We start from the raw sequence: 25,809 nt of genomic DNA, 5'->3' as shown, positions 1-25,809 counted from the left end.
TGTTAAAAAAAAAAGAGAGAAGATAGACAACATATCTTTTAACCTGCTTGCTCTCCAGCAAGCAGAATGTCACTTCTGTCCCTGCTTTGACAGACACCCTGCTCTTTTCCAGGTTTTCAGGTTGGCAAATTCAGCAGGCCTCCCTTAAAGAGTGTATTTGGGACTTCAAAGTATATGCAACCTAAATTCATTTTCTTATTTTAACTCAGCTATAGTTAAAATTTCAAATTTCCTGATTTTACAATTATTTCTATTTTATTTGTAATCATCAGAAATCTTATATGCTTCAGCATATTTTTTAATGAATTTGTCATTAACTATTTCCAAGGGATACACTTGTGGTCATTATCACTGAATCAGAAATGAAGATACCATTTTAGCGTTTTGTTTGATACAAGTTTTATTCATTTGGCTTAGTTTCATGTTAATCATTGAAGATGTTGATGAATGTTTGGTTTTTTGTTTACTTGTTTTTTTCATTACTGCTAGGTGGCTTCAGCCAGATTCCTATGCTGATCCTCAGAAAACATCTTTGATTCTGAATAAGGATGATATTCGTTGTGGTTGGCCTACCACCATCACTGTTCAAACAAAAGACCAGTATGGGGATGTGGTACACGTTCCCAACATGAAGGTAATTATATTGGGATTGTATTAGTAGACAACTATGTACTGACTGTTGTAACTAATAAAATTTTAGAAATGGCAAGTGCTTAGAGACCATATGCAGTACGCTCTTTAGATATACGTAATGAAGGAAGCCAAAAAATTGCTTAAATGGCTTGTTTATATTAATCAGTACTCAACTTTCCAAGGTGTCTATTTTTTGGTTTGTTTTTTTACATTTTGCTAGGTGCTGTGGTGATTCCAAGGAAGGATAAGAAAGTGTCCGTACAAAGAGTGCTAAGCACACAGAGGGAAGGCCATTAATACATAAGTGACTGAATAAATCAATGAAAGAATACATTTAAAAATCTTGTACCTATCTTTTAAAAGACTCAAAGACATTTTGCATTTGGTACTGTTGAAACAAGCTTTAAAATATAATATTGATACTTATACATAAATTTGGATTGTAAAAGAGTGAGGATTGGAGCTAGTCATGTGCTATATTGAAGGATATAGTTCTTTGGATACCTTTTCCCTGAAACATGAATTAATAATAACATTTCAGAGCATATTGTAATGCATGATATTAAGTCCTTTGTGATATAATCTATTAATTAAATATCTTATTTTAAACTTTTATTATATTTCTAAAAATAGTCAATATTGAACGAAAATTTGTATAGGCAATCCCTAGCTGCCCCTGCCCCCCAAAGTTGTATTACAAAGTGATTTGGTTGTTTGGAACTTAGAGTTGATTAAGCCACAAAATCTTTTTTACTCACAGAGCAGCTGATTTTACCTCAATATTACTTTTTTTTTTTAAGACTTTTTTGATGTGGACCATTTCTTTTTTTCTTCTTTTTTTTAAAAATAAATAAATTTATTTATTTATGGCTGCATTGGGTCTTCGTTGCTGCACGCGGGCTTTCTCTAGTTGCAGCAGGCGGGGGCTACTCTTCACAGCAGTGCACGAGCTTCTCATCACAGTGGTTTCTCTTGTTTCAGAGCACGGGCTCTAGTGCTTGGGCTTCAGTAGTTGTGGCACACGGGCTTAGCTGCTCTGCAGCATGTGGGATCTTCCCAGACCAGGGCTCGAACCCGTGTCCCCTGCATTGGCAGGCAGATTCTTAACCACTGCACCACTGCACCAGGGAAGTCCCAGAACTATTTCAACTACTTGATTTGTACCATGAAGAAGCACAGTGCCACTGGAGCCTCTAACTTGACTCATAGTAAAAAAAGACAAGAGACATATAGTTCACATGTCTTAAGACCAGTAAGTAAAACTGTATGGAAAAGTATTTGACCCTGATACTCAACAAAAATCAGGCTCTTCACCAGTGGCTTTCAAAGTTTTGGCCATGACCCCCAGCAAGGATTTGCATTACGACCCAAACGTACATATATAGGGTGGAAGAGTATGTACTCTTAGTTACATACAATATACATAATACACATTCATACAGTATGCTGCACTCTTATATTTTCCCTTATATCTTACTTTTTAAAGGAAGATCACACCCCATCAAAGTGATTTCAGGCCTGCTAAGAATTACTCTTTAGAATGCAAAAAGCATCACAGATTATAAGAAAAAAACTGAACAGAGAAAAAAGTAATTCTGAAAGTGATACAAAAAATCACTCCACTCAAGGACAGAGTTTTGATCACAATACAATATACATTAATATATTGAGGGGTTTGTGTATTCACTGATGAATTTCTCACTTAAGTGTATGTAGTGAGTTGTTAAATCCAGTCTTTGAGCCCACAGTAAGTTCCTTATTCATGTGACTATGTTGTAGTTACCATTTTCCAGGTAGGCATAACATTTCATTTCTTTTTAATGTTCATACTGTTATGCCTATAGTGTATCTTCAGCTGTATTTTCCTGTGTTTCCACCTTGCTTTGTTGTCTCTTACTCCATTCTAGTACCTGGGTTGTTTACATCTTACATTTCAGAGTCAGACTTTATGCTTTATCTTTCGTTCTCCTCTTTGGGTTCTTTTTTTTTTTGTGGTACGCAGTCCTCTCACTGTTGTGGCCTCTCCCGTTGCGGAGCACAGGCTCCGGACGCACAGGCTCAGCAGCCATGGCTCACGGGCCCAGCCGCTCCGCGGCATGTGGGATCCTCCCAGACCGGGGCACGAACCCATGTCCCCTGCATCGGCAGGCGGACTCTCAACCACTGCGCCACCAGGGAAGCCCTTTGGGTTCTTTTTTTAGCCACACGATCTGTCTTTCTTTACTTCCTCTTTTTTTCCTACCTATTTTGCTTCTTGAGGGCGAGAAGCCCTAAATCTCTTACTCATTATGCTCAAGTTCATATCAGATTTATGTCTAATTTAGAAACCGTATCTAGGAAACTCCAGTAAATACTATTTAGGAAAAGTGATTTGCATACCTCTTGATGTTTAATTTATTATATCGCGTTATCATATTAGCTGAAAACAAAATTAGTTCAATCTGTTTTGTTTTCAGCCTGATAGCACATGAAGTTTTAGGAGCATTTTAGACTTCTCAAAAACTATTGAAGTATCCTTATGTAGTAATAACCAATTATTTGGAACAAAGAAGTTGGTTTGCAGGTAATATTTCAGTGAGATCCAGAATCCTTTTTAAAGCAGCAAGTGTTATTGGGTTTTTTTTTTAACTTATAAAGTGATTATTCCAAGGAAATCTTATTTAATGAAAAGAGAAAATTGTGTCGGAAATAAAAGAATAACAAATTTTACAAAGAAGCACAGTTTATGAAAGAAAGCAGAATGGTTATCATTTTATATCTCAGTACTCCTAGAGTATGAAATTATTCAGTGATTTACTTCAAGGTTCGTAGAACATAGGCAGATGTACTTCTGCTGTTAATTTACTTAGGGTAAATATAGTTTAAAGAAAGATTAAATCAAAATAGTACGTATAAAAATAGTGGCTATAATTTAAAATCAAACGTCTTAGAATTTGGAAGCGTTTGCTTTTTTTTCCTTTTTATTACATTTAAGTTTAAAGCTTTTAATGGTGGCAATGTATATGAGCTGAAGAATTTTACCATGTATCTTTAAACTTCTGTGTTTTAAATGTAAGATGGGTTTTTAATATTTTCAGAGCATTATATCAACGCAAATACTGATTTCTCATAACCGCAACTAAAGATTGTGGTTATTTAATGGAATGTATTTGCTAGCTACACTTAACTTTATATATAGACACTGAGAGTCTCAAACTGCTGGCTCCGTAGAATGGCATTAATAAGAATAATACACGTAAAGACATTACACATTTCTCTCAATTACTTAAGTAATATTGTCACTTTCTTTTATGCAATCCTTTCTATTTCTGTGAAGAGCTTGATGTTGAATTACCTGTTCTTGCCAACCACAAAAGTAGTGTCTGAAAAGAACAGAAGAAATTTTGGGTGACTCTCAGAATGATAAAGAGCTAAAGTGGTATTTAAATTGTTTGTAACTTTGTGGTTGCCTAGGGATTGAGTGTATTTTGCCAATGCATAAACAAATAAATAACAATAAAATGTTTTGTTATAATTTCTGGAAAGTATTTCTGAATATTGTTTATGAGACAATTTATACTTTCAGTGTTTTAAAATGCCTTAGGAAGTCTGTTCTTCGCATCTCTACAGTAAAGTATAGATAAAAGATATCCCCATATTATTGTTGAAGAAGCTGAGTTGGAAAGTTTAATTATCGATAGGTTGCTTAGCTCTAATAGTTTGTGTTGGTGACAAAACTATCTAATAGTACTCTTTTTGCAGAGTAAATAAACATCTTTAAGTTTTAGGTATAAGATTTGTTTTATTAGCTGTTAATTTCTAAGATACCTATCAATGGAGTACTTTTTCTTCTGCAAAACAGTATGGCTAAAATTGAGATCAGTGCTTTAAAATATGTGAAGATTGCTGGCAAGTATTTATACCTGAATTACCGGATAAAATAATTTAATGTTAGTCCCTGCAAGAATGTAGATTCGTTTGACTATCCTTTCCTGGACTTTATTAATGGCTGCCTTTGTTTTTATTTTGTGTTTTGATATTTTTGATTATTTATTCCCAAAAACAAGGCCTCTCCTTTACACTGTGTTCAGTATCCCTACTGAGGTGGAACCATCTTGATCATTCTGGCAATGTTAAATAATCTTTGAAAGGAATGCCCAAGAGGGACTAGTGGTAACAAAATGTATAGGATTGTGAGTTTACAATTGTGTAAATTGCTTCTTTTGATGTGTTATGGACAGTTATATAATAATAACATTTGGTTTTTATAATATCATGGTTAGGTGGAAGTGAAAGCCGTTCCTGTTTCTCAGAAAAAAACATCTTTACAACAAGAGCAAGTAAAGAAACCTCAAAGGATTCCTGGCAGTCCTGCAGTAACAACTGTACCTTCTAATACTGACATGACTTTTGGTGGGCTGGCATCACCAAAGTTGGATGTTTCATATGAACCAATGATAGTGAAGGAGGCTCGATATATTGCCATAACAATGATGAAGGTAATTTGTTTTACTTATCAGAAAAATTTTATTTTTTCACCATTCATTCATTTAACAGACATTTCAGTGATTCAAACTCAGATACAAATCACAGGTCTAGAGAGTTGTTGATAGATGTCAAACTTGCAATGTTTTTTTAAGGATAATGTTCTTTTCCTACAAAGAGGGTTTTCATTTGTTTTTGGCAGAAGTCTAGAGAGGTTTCCAGTTGTAGATCAAGTTAATTCAATCAGAGATTGAGATGTTTGGAAACTGGATTTCATTTCCTGCAAACGTACTTGTCTATTTTCAATTTACCAGTACTCCTAGGACATAGCCCTTCAGGGATTCAGAGTTTACCTAGGTCCCCTTTAACTTTGGGTTCTTCCAAATGCCAGGCTCATCTCTTTGGGTTTCTTACTTCTTTAGGCTTTTTACCTCTTTGGTGCCTTTAGACAGATTTTTAAAAAAAATTTTTTTTTGTCCAGCTTTTTTAGTTATCTTTAGAGGCAATGTTAGTCTAAATTATCAAGATGGTTGTTACTTGAAATAGAAGATAGGAATTATGCTATTTTCAGAGAGCAGTGGTGAGCCATTGAAGGCTTTCAGTTGGAGGAATGGCATGATTAGATTTGTGTTTTATAAAGATCATGGTGGAATATGGAGAATGTAGTTGGGAGGATAATCAAGAGACATGGTTTGGTTTAAGTCTCTTTAGGAGACTGTTGACTTAATCTGGTGAGATATACTGATCCCTTGGACTAGAGAGTTGTCAATTAGGGTAGATTCAAGAGATATTTAGGATAGATTAAGACTTAGTGGCTAATGGATATGGGGTAAAGAGAAAGGTAGGAAATAAAAAATGGAGTTCACACTTTGAGCTTGAGTAGTGAGATTGATAATGTTGGAGAAGGGGCAGATTTTGGTTGAGGAAGATAACAGGTCCAGCTTTTGATGTGATGAGTTTTAGATATCTCTGAAATATCCATGTGAGGATATATAAAAAGAAGTTGGAACTACAAACCTGAAGTGATCACAGTCTTACCTCAAGAAAAGAATTGGAGAATCATCAGTACTTGTATTACTCATGAAATTATGGAAGCAGATGATCTCTATCTAACGTGGCGAGAGGAGAAGGAAGTTCCAGGACCGCGTCCTGAGGAACATCAATATCAGTGATTCTCAAACATTTGTCCACATCAGAATCATCTGGAGCTCTTATTTATTTATTTTTCTTTTAAAAATAAATTTATTTATTTATTTTTATAAATAATTGCTTCATTGCTGCGCGCGGGCTTTCTCTAGTTGCAGCGAGCCAGGGCTCCTCTTCATTGTGATGCGTGGGCTTCTCATTGCGGTGGCTTCTCTTGTTGCGGAGCACGAGCTCTAGGCATGTGGGCTTCAGTAGTTGTGGCACGTGGGCTCAGTAGTTGTGACTCGTGGGCTCTAGAGCACAGACTCAGTAGTTGTGGTGCACGGGCTTAGTTGCTCCGCGGCATGTGGGGTCTTCCCACACCAGGGCTCGAACCCACGTCCCCGGCATTGGCAGGCAGATTCTTAACCACTGCGCTGCCAGGGAAACCCCGTGGAGCACTTATTTAGAACGGAGATTTTCCTACCATCCAAAGATTTAGATTCAGTAGGTCTGAAAAGAGGTTCCAAAATTCACGTATAAAACAAATATGCAGAATGATTCAGGTTCAAAAGCTATACTTTGAGAAATATTGATTTACAAGACAGATAAATTAAAAAAAAAGAAAGAAATGAAAATGGAAACAACAACATTGGCAAGAATACTAGCCAAAGGGCTAGTACAAAGTAGGACACCAGCTCTTACCTTTGCCACTTTTCCCCCCATGTTGCATATGGCAACTCATTTCATCCTCATAACAACCCTATAAATGGCTATTTCTTATTCCCATGTTACACATGTGGAAACTGAAGCACAGAGAGGTTGAATAACTTGCCCAAGGGCACACAATGACGGAGAGTCTGATTCCAGATTTGATTTTCGTACTTCCCCCAACTACCTTATGCCATGTCCTGAAAGTCACAGAAAGCTGTTTAAGATGGGTTAACAATGTTAGGCTGCAGAGTGAAGTCCTGAAAAGGATCTAGCAGTGATCAGTGATCTTGGCAGGAGCAGCTTTAGAGGCATAGTCAGTTGACTAATTTGTAGATGAAGAAGAAGTGAAGATAGCTAAAGACAAAACGAATGTAGATAAGTCTTTCAAGGTGTTTGGTTATAAAAAGGAACAGAGGAAATGGGATTGAGTGAAGGCTTTACAGTCTGAGACTGAATATAGAAAGACATGTTTTAATACTGAAGAGGAGACAATTGAGAAGAAGGGAACAGTGTAGATACTCCAAGAGATAATAATAGTATCTGTTGCTCAGGTGGAGGGATTGGCTGTACATAGGAGGAGTATTGCATCTTTCACTGTACCAGGAGAGGGAGAAGAAAAGAATTAATACAATTGCTAATAAATTTGTAGGTTGTGCAGGAAAGAATTATTTATGGCAGCGATTATATGTTTTAGATTGGAGATGGGAGTGATTAGTCTTAGGGGCAAGATTTTGAAACAAAGGGAAAAAATGAAATAGTCATTGTAGAGAATGGAGAGAAACTGATCAGAAAAGACTTATCAGACATCCTTGGAGAATCAGTTGAATTGAAGATCCTGTGTGAACAGTGCAGCGTGAGTCTTATGAACTCGAATAAGATAATCATTTGGATTGAGTCGGCATGGACCTTGTGCCAGATAGTTCAACAAAAGAGCAGTGACTGAGAAGGAAGTTGAGCATATGGTGGTTAAAGAAAAGACAGCGGAACCCAGCTGGTTTGGAAGGGAAAATAAAAGTGGATTCAGAGAGAGAAATTTAAGGAGGTGAGAAGGACTAGAAATCTAAGAATAGATATGGTAGGAGTTATGGAGGCAGAGAATGGAGCAGGCCATTTTATTTTGGTATCAGAGATTGAACAGTTCTGAGTAACATCACAGGTCTGTGACTTTTGGTACGAGTGGCTGAAACAAAGTTGAAGTTGAGATTATTGAGGTTGAAGAAATAAAGGAACTGAAAAGCTAGAGTTTTGGATGCGTTGTCCACGATTAAAGAATTTGAAGCTAAATATTCTCATTCATTTCAACTTTTTTTTAAGAGATTTAGTTTCTGAACTCCTTACCTCCCTAATTATTCTTTTAGTTTCCTATGAACATACTTAGGTTTGTGTAATTTCTTTTGAAAATCTAGTTACCAGAACTGAATTCAGTATTTCAGGAATGTTCTGAGAGGCCCAGGTTAAGGCAGTTACAGAATACCATTTCCAAACTGTCTCTTTGAGATATTAATTCACGTTCCAGGAAAGGGGATTCTCTTATATCAGCCATTCACAGATACCGTGTGCTACCCAGTAGTGAACTAAATATGGTGGAGTATGTAAAAGTGAGATATGATCTATCCTTTCGTTGTTAAATAGAATAATATGTATTTGAGGGAAATTGTTGGAGTAGAAAACCCATTGTACTGTGAATCTGGAAACTTGCGTTTTCCTGCTATTAACACCGTTGTAATCTTGTTAGACTTACCCTGAAATTGCATTTTCCTCACTTGGAACTTTTTAGTAGGTGACAGAAGCTAGGTCATTTCTAAATCACTTTCATGAAAATAGCGAGGGTGGGGCGAAGGAAGGGGGCTTGTGAGTGGTGTGGGTGTGCTTCTCTTTGCTGTAAGTATAGTAGTAGTTAGAAATGAATGAACAATTGGAGAACTTTACCTGAACCTTGAAAGGTTAATTTGGAATTGCTGCAGGAATGTAAAAGTATTGGAAATAATGCGACAAGTTTCATGTACCTACAACCCATTTTTATCTTTACATTTCACCAAACTCTTTCAGATCTTTTTGTTATTTCTGTTAAGAAACAGATTGTTAACAGTACAATTGCAACCCTCTGTAAACCCTTCTCCCTGGACCCATTCCCATCCCTTCCCTAGAGGTAACCACTGTCCTGAAGGTAATTAATGGTTCTTCTTCCCCAGATACATTTTTTTGTATTTTACTGAGTACAAATTAATCTATAAGGAATATAGTATTTAGAATTTTGTGTATTTTTCAGAAATTTATAAAAATGGTACCATATGTACCCATCACTTTGCCAGTGTTTGTCCAACATTGTTTTTAAGGTTTAGTCATGTAGCTGTAGTGCATTCAGTTTATCTGCTTTGAAGTATTCCAGTGTATTACTGTTCCATAATTTGTTCAGTCCTCTTCTGATGGGCATTTAGGTTGTTTCTAGTTTTTTTCACTACTGTAAATTGTATTGAAATAAACATCCTCGTATATGTCCTCTTTTGCACATGAGCGAGAGTTTTTCTAAGATATATATCTAGAAGTGGAACTGCTGGTTAGTAGGACATACCTGTCTTCAGCTATATTAAATATTGCCAAAATTTATATGCCCATGAGCAATGTATCAAAATGCTAGGTACTTCATGTTCTCACCAGCATTTGGTTCTTACCAGCACAACTTGATGACTGGGATAGGATCATTTTGTTGTTTTAATTTGCATTTTCTTGATCCGCAGTCTAGTTGAATAACTTTTCAAATGTTTATTGGCCTTTCAGATTTCCCTCTTCAGTGACTTGCCTTTACTCACTTTTCTTTTGTGTTGTTTCTGTCTTTTGTGTTGATTTGTTCTGTATATATTATGGATTCATATCCCGTTAAGGTTAAGTGAATTACGAATCCCCTTCTCCCAGGTGAAGGCTTAACTTTGCCATTTCTTTATAGTGTCATTGTTTTGGAGAAATTTAAAATTTTAATGTGCTCAAAACATATTATCTTTTTCTTCTTCTGAATTTGTTGATGTTTTATTTGTTACATCTATGTCTTTAACACACCTAGAATTTATTTTTGTAAATGGTGTGATGTAGGTAATTGAGTTTTTTCTTTTTCTCCTGTATGGATAACCAGTTGTCTCAGCACCACTTATTGAATGTTCTATCAGTGCATTAGTTAAGAATGTTTCTAATGATTTTGTGATTCTTGCTCATCTCTTTCTTAAAGGTTTATGAAAATTACTCATTTGAAGAACTGCGTTTTGCATCACCGACTCCTAAGAGGTGAGGATCATTTTCTCAAAGCGTAGCCAAAACATGTGTTGCCAACTGCTTATAACTAAGATCACCCTGCGTTCCAACCTTATTTTCTATAAATAAATATAGGATTTAAAAATTTCTGGTAGAGATTTTTTTTTTAACATCCTTATTGGAGTGTAATTGCTTTACAATGTTGTGTTAATTTCTGCTCTGTAACAAAGTGAATCAGCTATGTGTATACATATATCCCCATATCCCCTGGTAGAGATTTACAACAGGTTTTATAATGTGTAGATTCACAGGTAGAATGTATTTATATTGAACTATAGTACTGCCAATATGTTACGTAATACTAAGGTAATAAAGAAATAACTAATAGCTAAAAGTATATAAATTGGCTTGTAAAACATTAGTTAGTTTGTTTTTTCTCTTTTTGTTTCCCTCTCTCCTTCACCTAATGAGTGGCAGAGCGATTTCAGTATATGTTGTATTTGTATTTTCAGTTATGAAGTCCTTTATTTTTAAGCCCCTGGGTAATTCTTTTAACTCCAGATTGAAGCAGATTTTCTGAAACAGAGTTTTTGGCTTACTATTTTAGTTGCTTGTTAGGAGAAGTACTTTTTAAAACAGTTGCTTGGAAAAACTTATTAGATGGATTGTACTTTAGACAGACCACCTCCATAGAATTTAGAAAAAGCTCTGAAGTGAATCTGAAACAGCATAAGTACTTGTATTTATCATATATCAATGACTTATTAGACATTAACAGGTTACTATGACTTTACTCTGGTACGTATGCAAAGGAGAGTTTTAATGCACAATCTAGAAAGTGTTCTGTCAAAATAGCGAAGTTTTGAGAATGTATCTTTGTCTAGGAATAGGGAAGTAGCATTTTGTCTCTGGCTTAGTTTTAGTTACAAAATGTCCATTCAGTGGAAGCATATGATTTTTGTAAACTAAATATGGACTCTGTAGGTATAGCATGTTAAATAAGAACAAATTGGCCATTTGCCAATAAATAGGTTTTTCTATGCTTTGGGCATTTTAAACTCAATTTTAAAAGTCTCTTGTCAAAGTGAATGCATTTATTCTTTCAGCAAATACTATTAGGCATCCACTCTGTGGAAGGCACTGGGATATTTCTATGAACAAGATAGAGACGGTGCTGGTTCTCATGGCAGATACATTTCTGTGGAGAAACAAACTATAAATAAGTAAACTACATAGTAATAATAAATAAGGGTATTTGATAGAGAGTGATGGGGATGGGATAGGTCACCAAAGTATTGGATGGCAGGGGAGGGCTGTTTGAGGAGGCGTTATTTGAGTGGAGAGCTAGATGGTAGTTGGTTGTGTAAAGGTTTGGGGAAGAGAAAATCTGGCTTAGATGGAGCTTGATGTCTTTGAGGAACAGAAAGTGGGGCTGGAGAATAGTGAGCAGGAAAGAAAATGGTGGAAGATGAGATCAGAGAACCAGGCGATGACCATATTACATAGGGACTGGTAGGCTGTGTTAAGTTTGAGTTTTCTTGTAAGAAATTTATTTGGAGGGCTTTTAGCAGGAGAGTGATATAATCTGATTTATAGTTTTAAAAAGATCACTGTGGCTGCTCTCTGGAGAATGAATTTCAGGGGAGCAAGAGTGGGAATAGAGAGGTGAGTTAGAGACTCTAAGGTGGCTTGGACTGGCGGTGGAAGGGCCTTAGCGGTGGAAGTGAAGAGGGGGTGGATGGATTCGGGATATACTTAGAAGGTGAAGCCAACAGCCTGCTGCTACAATGAAATGGGAGGTGAAGGAAAGAGAAGATCCAAGAGTGAATGTAAGTTTCTTCAGCTTCAGCAGCAGGATAGATTATCCAGCAGAAGAGGGGTTTGCCAAGATTGGCCGGCCGACCCAACCAGGCATGTCTTTGTAAAGTCATATTAGAGCACAGCCTTGCTCATGAGCCTATGTATCATCTGTGGCTGTTTTTACACTACAGTGACAGAGTTAAAAAGTTGTGACAAAGACTGCTTGGCGCAGTAGACTAAAATACCATTACAGAAAATGTTACTGACCCCTGGTATCATGATTTTTATGAGGATCAAAAAGTCTGAGAAATGAGCAAGAGTGTTTTGTTTTGCTGGGTGCTGGGATTAGGAGGAAATAATAATTCTTCTTTGGGTATATTAAAATTGAGATGTCAAGATGCCTCTTAGTTATGCAAGTGGGGATATTTCCAGGGCAGCGGGAAATACCAGTTCGAAATTCAGGGGAGAAATAAATGTTTGAGTCATCTTTATACATATGGTATTTAAAACTGAGGAATGGATGACTGGTCAACTAGAGAGATGACACTGAAAGAAAAAAGAAGATCTAGACCCAAATCCTGGGGCATTCCATAAGTTAAAGGGTGCTCAGGAAAGGGAGAGCCAACAAAACACTGAGAAAGAATGGCCAGTGAGGTACAAGAAAAACCAGAAAAATGTTGCAGAAGCAAAAAAAAAAAGATTTTTCAAGAAAGGAGGAGTTGTCAGTTGTTATCAAATGCTACTGAGAGATTGCTGAGGATGAAGAAGCAATGATTGGATTTGGGGACGTGGTGGTCATTGGTGACTGTCACATGATCAATTGCAATGAAGTGTTGGGAGCAAAAGCCTAGTGAGGGTAATAAGCTTTGGAAGAGAATTGGAAATGAGGGAATGGAGAGTGATTGTAGGTAATTCTTTAGGTAAGTTTTGCTGTAAATGGGAAAAAAGATATGAGACCATATTAGGGAAGGCTGTAATATCAAGGGGAGGTGTTTAAGATGGAGGATTCTGAGTTTGTTTGTATAGAAAGGAAAGAGAAATAGAAATGATCCAGAAAAAGTGGGAGAAATTGACGATGAATGAGAGACAGCAAGATAATCGCATCACAGAAGTGCTGACGGAATGAGATTCACAGCACAAATGGAGTGGCTGGCTTTGGACAAGACCCAGGACACTCCTTCCATTGTAACAGAAGGTAGAGGAAAATAGGTTTAATCTGATTGCAACTTTGAGGTTGTATCTGATTGCTTCTGTTTTTCACTGAAGAAAGTGATGAGGTCATGATCAGCTGAGAGTGAGGAAGACTGGTGCTAGAGGTTTTAGGTGAGGAGGAAAAAGTAAATTCAATCATGGAGAATAGGAAAACGTGCTATGATAGTAGGATTGCTATTCATTGTGATAATACAATCAGAAATTTTATGTTTGCTGATACATGTTAATGATGATGTCAGCTGTTTAACCAAAAGTAAATGTTGCAGTACCCATCTTATTTCCTTTCAGACCCAGTGAGAATATGCTGATTCGGGTCAATAACGATGGCACTTACTGTGCAAATTGGACTCCGGGGGCTATTGGACTCTACACCATTCATGTTACAATCGATGGCATTGAAATAGGTATTTTTTTTTTTTAAGTTGTGAGTTACTTAGTGCAAAGAACTAGAATCAAAATCCTCTTTCTGTTCTAGTTTGTCCTTTAACATGTATCACAGACATGGACAGATTTCATAACTTTTAGGGGGCTTCATGTCCTCCTTTATAATGAGTACTTAATTCGTGCATTGTTAAGGTCTTAAAATGTTGTAATAATTTATGGGTCATTGTAGCCCTCATGATTCCTTCCCTGCATTCCCTGATGTGGCTGGTCAGGTTCGATCTCCTCCATGCTGTGTTATAACCATATTCATGCCTCATCTCCCTACCCCGTGGTATGTCTGTCTTCCCTTCCTGGCTGTGAGCAGACACCTCTTTCATCTTTGGATCTCCCAGTCTGGCTCAGTGCCTGGCGTATGATGGCTGCTCAATAAATACTTGCCGAAAGGGTGAATTTTTTTTTACCTACCACTAACTTTGAAAAATATACTGCTTTTCCTTTGGGCGTTAATCTTTCTCTTTTCTTTATTTTTAAACTATCTGTATAATAGGACAATAGTAGGACAACAAAGCTCTAATAAGTGTTTATCAATATGAATTCCTTATAACACTATCTTTCCTAATGCTCCTCAAGCAAAAGGATTCCTATGATCAGGCAGATTTAGAAAGCCCAATATATTGTAGTCTCATCTTAGACATTAATACAATTCATATTATCATATTTGGGATTCTAAGAAGTCTTGAAATTAAGAATCCTCTCTAAATTTGTTTAATCCTTATCTTGAGAACCTTACATGTAGGGAAGAGGAGACAGGTTAGAGATAAAAGTAATACTGATTAACATTCCACCAAGATACCCTTTGGGAAACTTTCAGTAGTTTGTTTTTACAGTGAAGATAAAGAGGTACTTTACATTGTTGTAACCATAGATGTATAGAATATACATTAATGTAGCTATAGGATCAGATATGTTAGATTCATCTATACCATCCTAGAGACATTCAGTGGCAGCCTTTGCTGCACTCTTTTATTTCAGCATATCTTTAAAGCCTTTAGTTCAGCAAACTTTCACTGGTTCTGGGCAAAACATTGTTCTAGGTAAGATAGTTCCTGGCAAGTGTTGAGAACTTACTGATGATTGTAAGATAAAACAGCCAGACAAAATCACATGAAGTAGAATATAAGTAGTGACGTGCAAGGGGCACACATTACAGCAGTTCAAAAGTGGAGATAGTCAAGAATGGTTTCTTCTTGGCTAATAGCGGGTAAAGGAAACTGATACAAAGTAGATAAGAAAAATCCACTTACATTTATTTTCTGGAAAGACACTGAAGAAAAAGATTCATAGTTACTTAGAATCATTCATTTTGTTCCCCGCCTTCTTAGCTTTCTCCAGAGGTGACCAAACTGTTAGTAGACTAGGATCTTGCTTGACTGCAGTCAAGGACAGATAATAATTCATTAGAATAAGGAGGATGATAATAGCATTTAATATATATCTAAAAATTTTTATACACACCTTACATATTTTATATATTTTTTAAAATCATTTCATTCTCACAGGATCTCAGTGAGATAGGTGCTATTCTCATCCCTATTTTATAGATTAAAAAAATGAGGCACAGAGAGTCAAACGGTTGGTGGCAGATGTGGGAACAGCCGAGTCTAACATGAGAAGCCCAGCTCTTAGACGCCATGCTGTGCTGCCTGTTTCTCATGAGATGATTGGTATAGATGACGAGTAGTGTTCCGATTGGGTGTTATGAGATAACGTTTGATCACACAAGGGTTTCTTGTTGATTATTTTGAGTTTTTCAGTATTATTTTACATATTCCATAGCCCCTCCTCTTTTCCTTGAACCCCTGAGACACCCCTTTGGAATCTTAAGGTCATTTTTCAGATATTTCTCTCTTAGCTATTAAATATTAATCACCTTAAGAGGACAGAATTCAGATATTTGTTTTAATTGTTTAAAATAGCCTGTGAATGTATATTAAGTTAGGTTTAAGGGTCCTCCCTCCCTTGTGTTCTCAAGTGTTACAGTTCCCTTCCTTTTCTTACAGATGCTGGCCTCGAAGTAAAAGTAAAAGACCCGCCGAAAGGGATGATACCGCCAGGAACTCAGCTGGTCAAACCAAAGACTGAGCCTCAACCAAATAAGGTTAGGGTAGAATGAAATCAGAGCATGAACTGGTCTGAGATTTATTAATTTTCTTCATTGATGCTTCAAGGTAGCCATCAAACACCTCATAGTTCACTTTATTTCAGTATTCGAATTCTAAGTATTCCTAAATGAACTTGAACAATAGTTCATGGTAATTCTAATCATTTCTCAATTGTAGAACCTGTACTTTTTGGTTTCTTTGTATAATGCTATAGTAATTTATAGGTCTTGTGTATTTTCCGTTATTGAAAGTTTACAATTGGGACTTCCCTGGTGGTCCAGTGGTTAAGACTCTGCACTGCCAATGCAGGGGGCCCAGTTTCGATCCCTGGTCAGGGAACTAGATCCTGCATGCTGCAACTAAAGATCCCGTGTGCCGCAACGAAAGATCCCGTGTGCCGCAACTAAGACTTGGTGGAGCCAAATGAATAAATAAGAGCTACCCTTTAAAAACAAAAGTTTACAATTCACAAAACGTCTACCGAAATTGAGTGTATAAAGTTGACAAGGTTAACGTATCTTGTGCTGTTAAAAGAAAAAATTCATTTCCTAACATCTAAAGAGTAAACACTATAGGAATTTTAGTAAACTACTTATTAAAAATGAAACGTGGATAATGGAATTTATATACCTTCCTGAAAGGAAAAAAATGGCTCTTTTCTCCTTTTTATCATGTCTTCAAAGTTTAGAAAAGAAATTATAAACGTATATTAATAATTTTTTTTTTCAATAATTTTTACACATTTTGAAAAAAACTTTTTTTTAAATGTTGTTTTTATAAATGTTTTCTCTTGTTGTTTTTATAAATTAACCACTGTTATTTGCACAGGGAAACCAGCTACAGATAATTTTGGAAACTTTCCCAGAATTATACTTTCAATTCTGCTTAATTTTCTCTCTTACCACTTACTTATAAGGTCTCTGTTCTGTGATTTCCCCTGTATCACCTGTCTGTCTTTGCCTTTCTCAGGTTCGAAGATTTGTGGCCAAGGACAGTGCAGGGCTCCGTATCCGTAGCCACCCTTCCCTTCAGAGTGAGCAGATAGGCATAGTGAAGGTCAATGGAACCATCACTTTCATTGATGAGGTAATTTGTAAGGAAACACTTGGTAATAAATTTTGGACAGAAAGTTTTTGCATTGTTTGCACAGTGTAAGTTTACTAAATTGTTTGTTAGAATGTGTTTTAAGCAGTTTGGGTAGTGTTTGGGAAATCATTTCACAGAATTTCAAAATTCTGTTGTTCATTGAGTTTCAAACATTGCATTCATTTTTCTTTATCAATAAAAAAGTAACTAAAATTATATTTTTAGCATAAAAGGAATTCAGTTAACATGGTAGTCAGAGCCTGTACAAGGTTTCAATGAAAATGAGTACAGTTTTTCTTGAATTTTTAAAATGTGGTTTGTTTTTGAATGTGTTTATTATATTGCCTTAACTTTGGACAGTACATTTTTCTAATAATACAGTCAAGTAACTTCCAATTATGAAAATCTAAACTGAGGGAAAGAAAGTCTTAAGTTCTTTTGGGAAACATCTGATTTTATGTTTGAAATATTTATCTTAAAGTGTGATTTTTTGGTGTGCTTTTTACTCCTAAGTGACATTGTTTTTTTACAATCTCACCATGTGAATTATCATGTTGCTTGGCATTCCCTGCTGGTTTTTTCCTTAAAGGTTCTCCCATTCTTACCTTCTGCAAAAACTAGATGCTTAATCTCCATGTCCAGCATTATTTGCCTGCTTTGTAGCCTTTCAGACCTTGCTACCCTCATAGGAGTTACAGGAGGGCGTGGCTTGTTTGTGTTGCGTGTATTCCGTAGATCCACAATGATGATGGTGTGTGGCTGAGGCTGAATGATGAGACGATAAAGAAGTATGTTCCTAACATGAATGGTTACACTGAAGCCTGGTGCCTCTCTTTTAATCAGCATCTTGGGAAGAGTCTTCTGGTCCCTGTTGACGTAAGTAAAAGGCGGTTTTAAAAAGCTTTCTAGGTATACTCTGTCCTCATTACAGGGCTTTCTTTAATTAAGGCTTCTCAGTTCTGAGGTAAACCACAACTAAATAACTTTAAGTGCTTGAATTCTGAGAGCTTCTGTGTAATAAAGAGGGAATTTGGCAAGGCTAAGGACCTTACTACTTACTATGATCCATCACAAGCAGGAAGTAGTAAATTAAAACTAGGCCTGCTGAATTCCTTACACAGAGGTAGGGAAAGAGAGCGGTTACATTTTTTTTTTCCCCTTTCTTATTCACACTACTGTTTGGAATGAATTCCAAACTAAAATTTAAGAATTCAGTGTTACTATCCATTTCAGAAATATGTATAATGTATTTTTTTTATGTTGGCATTTTGTAATTCTGTGTTGCTTAAGTTTGAATCTTTTCTTTCTTGGCATGTGATACTGCTGTGTTAAAATAAGGTGGATTTTTAGACTTGTGGTGCTGTAGTGTTCTCGTTGAAGTTAAATCTTAGTGTCTGAGAGAATTCACTGAGCCTCTTTGACAGTGCAGTAGAATACTTAGAGTGTTCAAAAGTTTTCTATATCACTAAATATGATAGGAACCCACAGCTCTTTTTATAACTTAAAGAGAAATATATGATTTTTTTCTTTTTCATTTCCATCAAATGTATTCCTTGTGACACTGCTAATGAATAGAACAGGTAAATTTCTATTTTGAAAAAACCTTAGTGTTTTAAACAGTTGAATTTCTTAAAAATCAGTATATAAAACTAGGTCTTTATATCAAATCATTTAATATATTGTTTGTTTTTCTCCTTAATAGTTCAGAGTAATGTTCTCCAAAGGGGTGTATACAAGATGATTCTTTGGGAAAGAAAATAACAGAACTTCTATTTAAATTTATTGATTTCATTCTTTTCTCTCTTCCTTTGTATATGTTTTATAATAGTACAGTGGGGAGAGATGTATCTGTCTATATACCTTTTACAAATAGATGCGTGATAAAGAAAGTTTGGAGAGTGTTGGTCTACTGCTTTTTTGATTTTTTTTTCATCTGTGGCTCGAAAGTTGGCCTTAAATGGTTTGAACCCACCTCTCATTATGGTAACCAAATGTTCTTCAGGATTACGAAAATGATATTTTAAATGAGATAATTATAATAGCCATTTTGTTTATGTCATTAACAGCATATTTTTAAAATTTTGACCAATTTAGAGTTTTGTGTATTTTAAGGCCCTAATAAGGCATTATATTAGATTATATTATCTTTACTACCTTCCCCACTTCAAAATTTTCTTCCTAATTCCTTTGTTTGCTCATTTGAGGAGGTGGTTTTGGAAGAGGAAGATATTCACACAGATAGAACAAGAGAATAAACAAAGGTAGAAAGGAAGAGCAAGAAGTGTGCTGTGTGTTGAAGTTCTGAATCCCATGGCTTCATTTTGGACCACTGCTGTTCTGTTATTTGATGCTTTTAAACTCTAGCCAAGAGACAGTTTTTAGTAGGCAGTCTTGAGGTCAGAGAGAGAGGACATAATAAAGGTAAGAGGGAACGCTAAATGGAGTGAGCCGTACAAATACTCATTGATGGCTTTTCACTGGTATTGAATGAGGAGATTATCACCGACTTATTTGAAAAATCTAGATGAAGAATATTGGAGATAGAAAGTAAAATGAAGTAGTTTTTGGTATTTTCTAGCTTGTCTTTATGTTGAAGAATGACATGAGTTCTCTTTTAATGTTAAGTAACTCAGAGTATCTGGTATCATTAAGAAGGCTGAAGTTTTTCTGGTTCCTTTATTTCAAGGATGGTAGTGACTTGAGATCCTTACAAATTAAAGGAAAGATGCCAGTAGAAAAGGGAGACATTAAAGATGTAGATAAGAAATCTGAAGGCTGAAAGAGGAGGAGAAAATAGAATTGAGGGCACATTGGAGAGTTGTTTCTGTGAAGGAGGAGGGGGTATGTATGGCAGTGGGTAAGTTTTTAGGGTTGAGGGAGGAAGGGAAGAGGTTGAAGGAGACCGTGATTTCCATATAGAAGGGAGAAAAGTCATCTGTTGAGACTGAAACAATTGAGTTAAGCTAGAGAATTTTAAAATGCCATAAAGATTTGGAGTAATGTTTGAGAGAAATAGGAGCAGGATCTGACAAAAAATTACTTGCTTGGGGATTATTGGGCCACTAAGGACCCAGTGGGACCACTGGATAGATCCATTCTAGATACCCTTCCTCTCCCATGGCCCTAAGTATCCAGCATTAAAGGAGCCAGGAAAACAGATGATAGCATTGGCTGGAATTTCCTGAGCTGCTATGACAGGAAAATAGGGACAAAAGGGAATTTCAGATGCTGATGAAAGAGCAATTGAGATCACCAACTGTGGGATCCAGCCTAAGGTGGAAATGTGAAAGGACAAATGGATGGTCCAGGGGACTGGAGGACTTAATAAAATAGAACAATATAGTGAGTGTGCTATACTTGAAGAGCTGGAAGGAGATAGGCAATTTTTGTGATAACATAGCATATTTGAATTTGATTTCATACTTAGAGCATTTTATTGAATGAAATGGCTCATTAGTGTGGCTGTGAGAGGGCAGCTGAAGTATGTTGGAAGTAAAGGTCATTGGAACTGCCCAAGTCTAAGAACTAAAAGGCTAGGCAGTTGGATGATATCCACATCGACACGAAGACATACCAGTGATGGCAACACTGTGACCTGCAAGGTTTGAAAGAGAGTTTGTGTACGAATGGAAGAAAAGTCCCATTAGATACAATATAAAGTCATGGGACAAATGGGAATAAGTAGATGTTGGATCAGGAAGAAGCCTAGAGTAGTTTTGGTATAAAAAGAGAACAGGTAGATGACATAAGGGTTTATATTTTATGTGGTGACCAAAGAGGACAGAGGGGATGTGTAACAACTGGCCTAGGGCTTCAAATAGATCTGGTATAAAGTTGCTTCAATGAGGGTGTTATATGAGGACCCACGGAGTCAGAGCCTGGCATAGGCAAGAACAGGCTAGTTTTCCAAGGTTTTGATTTTAAGGACCAGGACAGGCCTCTCATATAGTCAATAAGTTTTTAATGAGTACCTTATTCTACAGGGCAGAGCATGATAGGACATAGAGGGAATAATGATTCCATCTCATCTCCTCAAGGAACTAATAGAGCTAAACAAACGCATCTTGCTGCTTCTTCCCTTTACATCTCTTACTTCATTTACTACTAGAAGAATGCTGGCCACCTATTCTCCCTTTTTATACTTCAGTTCGTTTGTGAGTAGATCAACTATAAATTATGGCTAACCATTGTGAAACACTACTCAATTAAAAAAAGAAAGCTAGGAGATTGGAAATAAAATTAGAAATTATCGAGGACTAATGCCACTAACTTAAAGAGATGCAAAAATACCAAAAAGTTGCCTTGAGCAGCCCTTAACATCAACCTCTTCAGCCTTTTCTAGTTACAACAATTTTGTATTCACATGAGTGCGTGTACCCTATTTGGAGCCTGACTCAAACAGACTGTTGGAGAGAATGGGGGTAGGGATTGGAAATTGAACGCTGACTAAATATTTGATGAACTATTTTTTTTTTAAAGATTACCATAAATAGTCATATTTAGAATGAGCTTTAGAATGATTTTTGTTGCACTGTCTTATTTATTTACTCATACTGTAGAACTATCATTTTCATTGTAGATAAGTACTTTAGCTAAATTTTGGCCTACCTAGCAGTAGTTCTATTTAAACATCATTACTTTACTAAGAAATAATCACATCCTAACTTAGTTCAAATATGACTTTAACTGTGTTTTAGTACTTTAGTAATGCTCTAGTTTAGAGATTAAATAGCATTAGACATCCATATTATGACTATGTCTTTTTTAGAATATTTTTAAATCAAAAAATATTTTTTACATCAGTGGGAAGAATAGGGATAAATATGAAGAGTGCAGATTCTTTTTTGTGAGGTGCTCACGGTCTCTTAGAACTTGTTGCCCCTTTTAGAACACACTGTTTAATTTTACATCTTAGAGTCTTTCCTCACGTTGTTTCATTTGTCTAAAATGCTTTTGCTTCCATTTTTTTTTCTAACTTTTCTAATATTTTCCTAATTGGCCAGGCTCAAAAGTTTCTGTCAACGTTTCTCATCCCTGTACATCCCAATAATGCTGTAGTTATCAGTTCATTAATTGTTCACTCAGCATATATTTATTGAGTCCTTATTATGTACCAGATACTAAGCTGGGAAATAGGTGTTGGGTGGAGAGGCAAAGGGGAGGGATACAAAATAAGTAAGTGCAGTTCTTGATCTTGGGGTACTCACTATGTAATGGGATAGACATACAATATTCAGATAATTAAGTTGCATTGTGTTAAGTTATAGAGTGACTTTACTTAGGAGGTGACATTTGAGGAAATCTTAAAGAAAAATTGCCAGGACAAAGTAAAGTAATTTCACATTAGAGAGTCAGATGTCCAAAGTTATGGACGCATGCTATGTATGGGGACTAAAAAATGGTCGATACGTGTGAAGCAAGAATTGAGGGTAAAAAGCATATAAGTACTGGGGAAATTAGCTTTTTCTCTCCTTTCTCATGTAGCACTTTGTCTGTAAAAGCGGAAAAGGCTTATAAATGTCTTTCTCCAACTACCCATAATGTTTAGTTTGGATTTTTTTTGGCCTTTAGCCCATTTGTATTTATATACCTCTTATTTCTGTTAAGCTGCTCAAGGGTTGGGGCTCATTTAGAATCCCTTCTTATATTTTTTCTTCCAGAGTGTTAAATATTACATTTTGCTTGTGGTAGGCTTTCAACATTTGTTAAATACTAAATTTTAGTTCTTGGCATTTGGCAGGATCATACTGCTTAAAATAATTTCTGACCCTCTTATGCTCCATATCTTAATTCTCTCATTTAATTTTCATTGTGCCCCTTCGATGTTAAGTTTTTATCATTCTCATTTTTCCAGTGACAGAAGAGAGCTATTCTCCCAAGATCATAAGTAGTAAGTGGTGGAGCTAGCTCTGGAACTCCAGGTGATGTGATTCCAAAGCCTATTTTTTTATGTTTAGTCTACCTTAATCTAGTGGAGCCATGAGGATAAATAGTTATAAAAGGATAAAGTAAATCTAGCTATAAGAATCATATTACTTTGGCTAGAACTCCACAATTAAATAAGTATGAATACTAATAACCTTAATGGCTGAATGAGGATGAATATCGTGATGTATGTTGAAGGTATACCTGGGGAAGGCTGATTTTAAATTAAAATTCTTAAGATTTGGAAACTACAAATGGAAGCCAATAGAATGTTTCAGATAACCAAGGAAAATATGTTTAAAAAGAGAGAGAAAATCAGTTATGCACATGACCTGGGAGACATTTGACTGCCTATAATAGAGCCTAAATTTTTTGGAAGCAAGTTTGCTTCTAAAGTAGGAGATATTACTGATCTGAAACTTATAGGCCCAGTTCTTTGGATTCTTTGTCAAAAATGAGGCCTTTTAACATTGTGAATGAGGTTGAGTGGTAGAGAAAGTTTATATCAAGGAAAGTAGATGATACCTCATTAGAAGTATTCAAAGATATCTTTATAATGCCCATATTATCCAAATTCTTGCAGAAGCAACTTGAGTCTACGAACACGCCGTGCAATTAAACAAACCACTTTCCACCTACTTAGTGTTCACATATAGAAAGTAGGCTGATTTTTCTGAATTTGGGGGCTCTGAAGATTTGGGGGAGAGATGAAGGAAAAATATCATTTGGTATTCTCTCTTATAACGTTACTCAGGGTAATTGGTAAAATTAGCAAATGTTTCTTGCATTTTATGTCAGTTTCATTCTTTCGGGATACCTAATGATGCCTGATAGTCACAGCTTTAATATACCCCAAATTTCTTGATTTTGTCTCGTTAATAAATTTGTGTGTATATGTATGCATAACCTGTTTTTCAGTCCTACTAAATACTAAGTATTTACTTAATACACCATTAGTAAATATGCTGTCCTTAGGTGGTTATCAAAAGCTTCGTTTCATACTTTAGCTTGATGTTTAAGTTTCCTAAACAGAATGGAATTAAGGCTTAAATTCCATTTAAGCCTCTATTAAAATAACACTATAATTGTTTGTATATATGCTGTGTTTAATTTCTCTGAGATATTTTATCTTTTTCACTTTAAAATTGGCAATTTTTAACTCTGTGATCATCCAGCACAATGAAACAATTACTATCTTTTTTTTTTCCTTTTTTTTCTTTTGCGTGAGCATTTGGCATGTTTGGTCATGTATTTCTCCATTAAAATTATTCGCTTATTTGGTCTCTTCTCTGCCTTGAAAGATTATTGTCTTAGAGTTGCAATTTGGTGCTCATCAATTTAGTTAGGTTTTTAGCATGCTTCAGTTTCTAATTTTCTTGACAGAACTTTTTTGCCTTCACAATAGTCTTTGAGAATAAAATGATTTAGATTATTGTAGATATGTGTGTATTTGTATATGTGTGTGTATATATATACACACACTTTTACATACATATATAGTGGTGTTCATATTATTCTATAAAATTATACAATATGAAAGCTAATTTATATATTTTAATAGTGAGAAATTGAGACTTTGGAGAGATTAATATTTTCATGAATGTTCGTGTCATTAGACTAAACTTTCCTAAATTTTTGAAAGAAAACTATGCAAGTACATTTTAATTTTAAACTCCAGTTTTCTGTCTGGTGCTTTTCTGATACTTGATAAATGCAATCTTATTAGGATAACACATTTTAAAAATAATCTTATAGTAAACCAGTGTAGAAAGAATTTTCTACAAATGCAGAACAAAAGCAAAAAAGAGTCAAATTGAATCCACATATAATTAACATGTACAAAATTGATTTTATTGGCAATTTGTTACCATGGTTAGCAGTTACATCACTTTAAGGTATCATTGTATATGTTAACTCATGTCCTCAGACTGAGGAGACCCTTGAGTTTGCACATTGAAATAAAAGAGAGGGAATTCCTTGGCAGTCCAGTGGTTAGGACTCCGCGCTCTCACTGTCAAGGGTGCGGGTTCAGTCCCTGGTCGGGGAACTAAGATCCCACAAGCTGCATAGCACAGCAGAAATTTTTAAAAAATAAAAATAAAAGAGAGATACAAGCTTTAAAGTTGTCAGTCACCACATTGCTTCTTTATTCCTAACTCATCTGCATTGCTTTTTACAACGCTTTTCACATTGCTTTTGATGCTCGAAAAATTTATGCTAAAAAATAGAATATGCTAAAAAATATTAATATTGTTTTATGTCAAAAGGTTTGCACCGCTATTCTCTGCAAAGGAGAAAAACCATTGAGCAAATACTCCACAAATTCTTACATACTTGGACGAACCAGTAAGGACATCTTTTTCCCCCCAAAATAGCATTTCAAAATACTTTGCAACATGTTTCCACTTCACCTAAAGAGAAAGTGCCCCTGCCTGCTGTCTATTTTTAAATGTGAAGGGGGCTTTGGTTTTTTGTTTTTTTCTTTTGTTTTGCATTTACCTGTAGGCACACTAATAGAAGCTCATTTTTTTTCTGGCTTTTATATGTTTTATATTTCTGTATTAGCATATATGTATGTATATGGGTCTGTATCTACATCTGTCCCTACATGTACATACATGAGGAAAATACAGAACTGGAGAATATTAAATAAATTCTCATTATCTAAAATGGCTTACAGTTGGTTGGGAATTGTGTTGTTTCTTTTGTGCTGAAGTCTTGGATAATGACAACTTCCATTAACATTTTGAATGTCCTCTTTTTTGTATTTATATAAGCAGTAAAATTGTGTAATTGCTGGTTTCTGGAACGATTTTAATTTCCGATCAAATAAATATGTTCAATAGGATGATATGTCTATGTAAATGTATATCATTTTAATTTTTATGAAAACATTTTGTGAAAATGTTGATTTTTCTGGGACCATGTTGCTGTGAATTGGTTGTTCTGTAACAAAATATTTTTAGACTCTAAAGCAGAGATCCTAAATGCTCTGTGCATTTCCTAAGCTTTGAGATGGAGAAAACTAGGTCTGCCTTTTGATAAAAGTTCAGATTGTATG

The 25,809-nt window shown here is 35.6% G+C and overlaps 1 protein-coding gene and 1 non-coding gene across 2 annotated transcripts in view; both read left to right on the top strand.

Annotated features, from left to right (window-relative positions):
* MYCBP2 (MYC binding protein 2) overlaps positions 1–25,809 on the top strand; it is a 272,456-nt gene that overhangs the window by 174,776 nt on the left and 71,871 nt on the right. The window contains exons 46-52 of the mRNA XM_065896124.1: positions 490–634; positions 4,896–5,111; positions 10,157–10,212; positions 13,480–13,595; positions 15,636–15,733; positions 16,707–16,823; positions 17,559–17,699. Coding sequence (XP_065752196.1) covers positions 490–634; positions 4,896–5,111; positions 10,157–10,212; positions 13,480–13,595; positions 15,636–15,733; positions 16,707–16,823; positions 17,559–17,699 — 889 coding nt within the window. The remainder of the gene's footprint in view (positions 1–489; positions 635–4,895; positions 5,112–10,156; positions 10,213–13,479; positions 13,596–15,635; positions 15,734–16,706; positions 16,824–17,558; positions 17,700–25,809) is intronic.
* TRNAG-GCC (transfer RNA glycine (anticodon GCC)) lies at positions 16,004–16,076 on the top strand. The gene has a single exon. It is a non-coding gene; the product is annotated as a tRNA-Gly (tRNA).

The sequence above is a fragment of the Phocoena phocoena genome, chromosome 18, assembly GCF_963924675.1.
Source record: "Phocoena phocoena chromosome 18, mPhoPho1.1, whole genome shotgun sequence".
Lineage (NCBI taxonomy): Eukaryota > Metazoa > Chordata > Mammalia > Artiodactyla > Phocoenidae > Phocoena > Phocoena phocoena.
The sequence above is the reverse complement of the archived record's forward strand: the minus strand, read 5'-3'. Positions and strand labels throughout refer to the sequence as shown.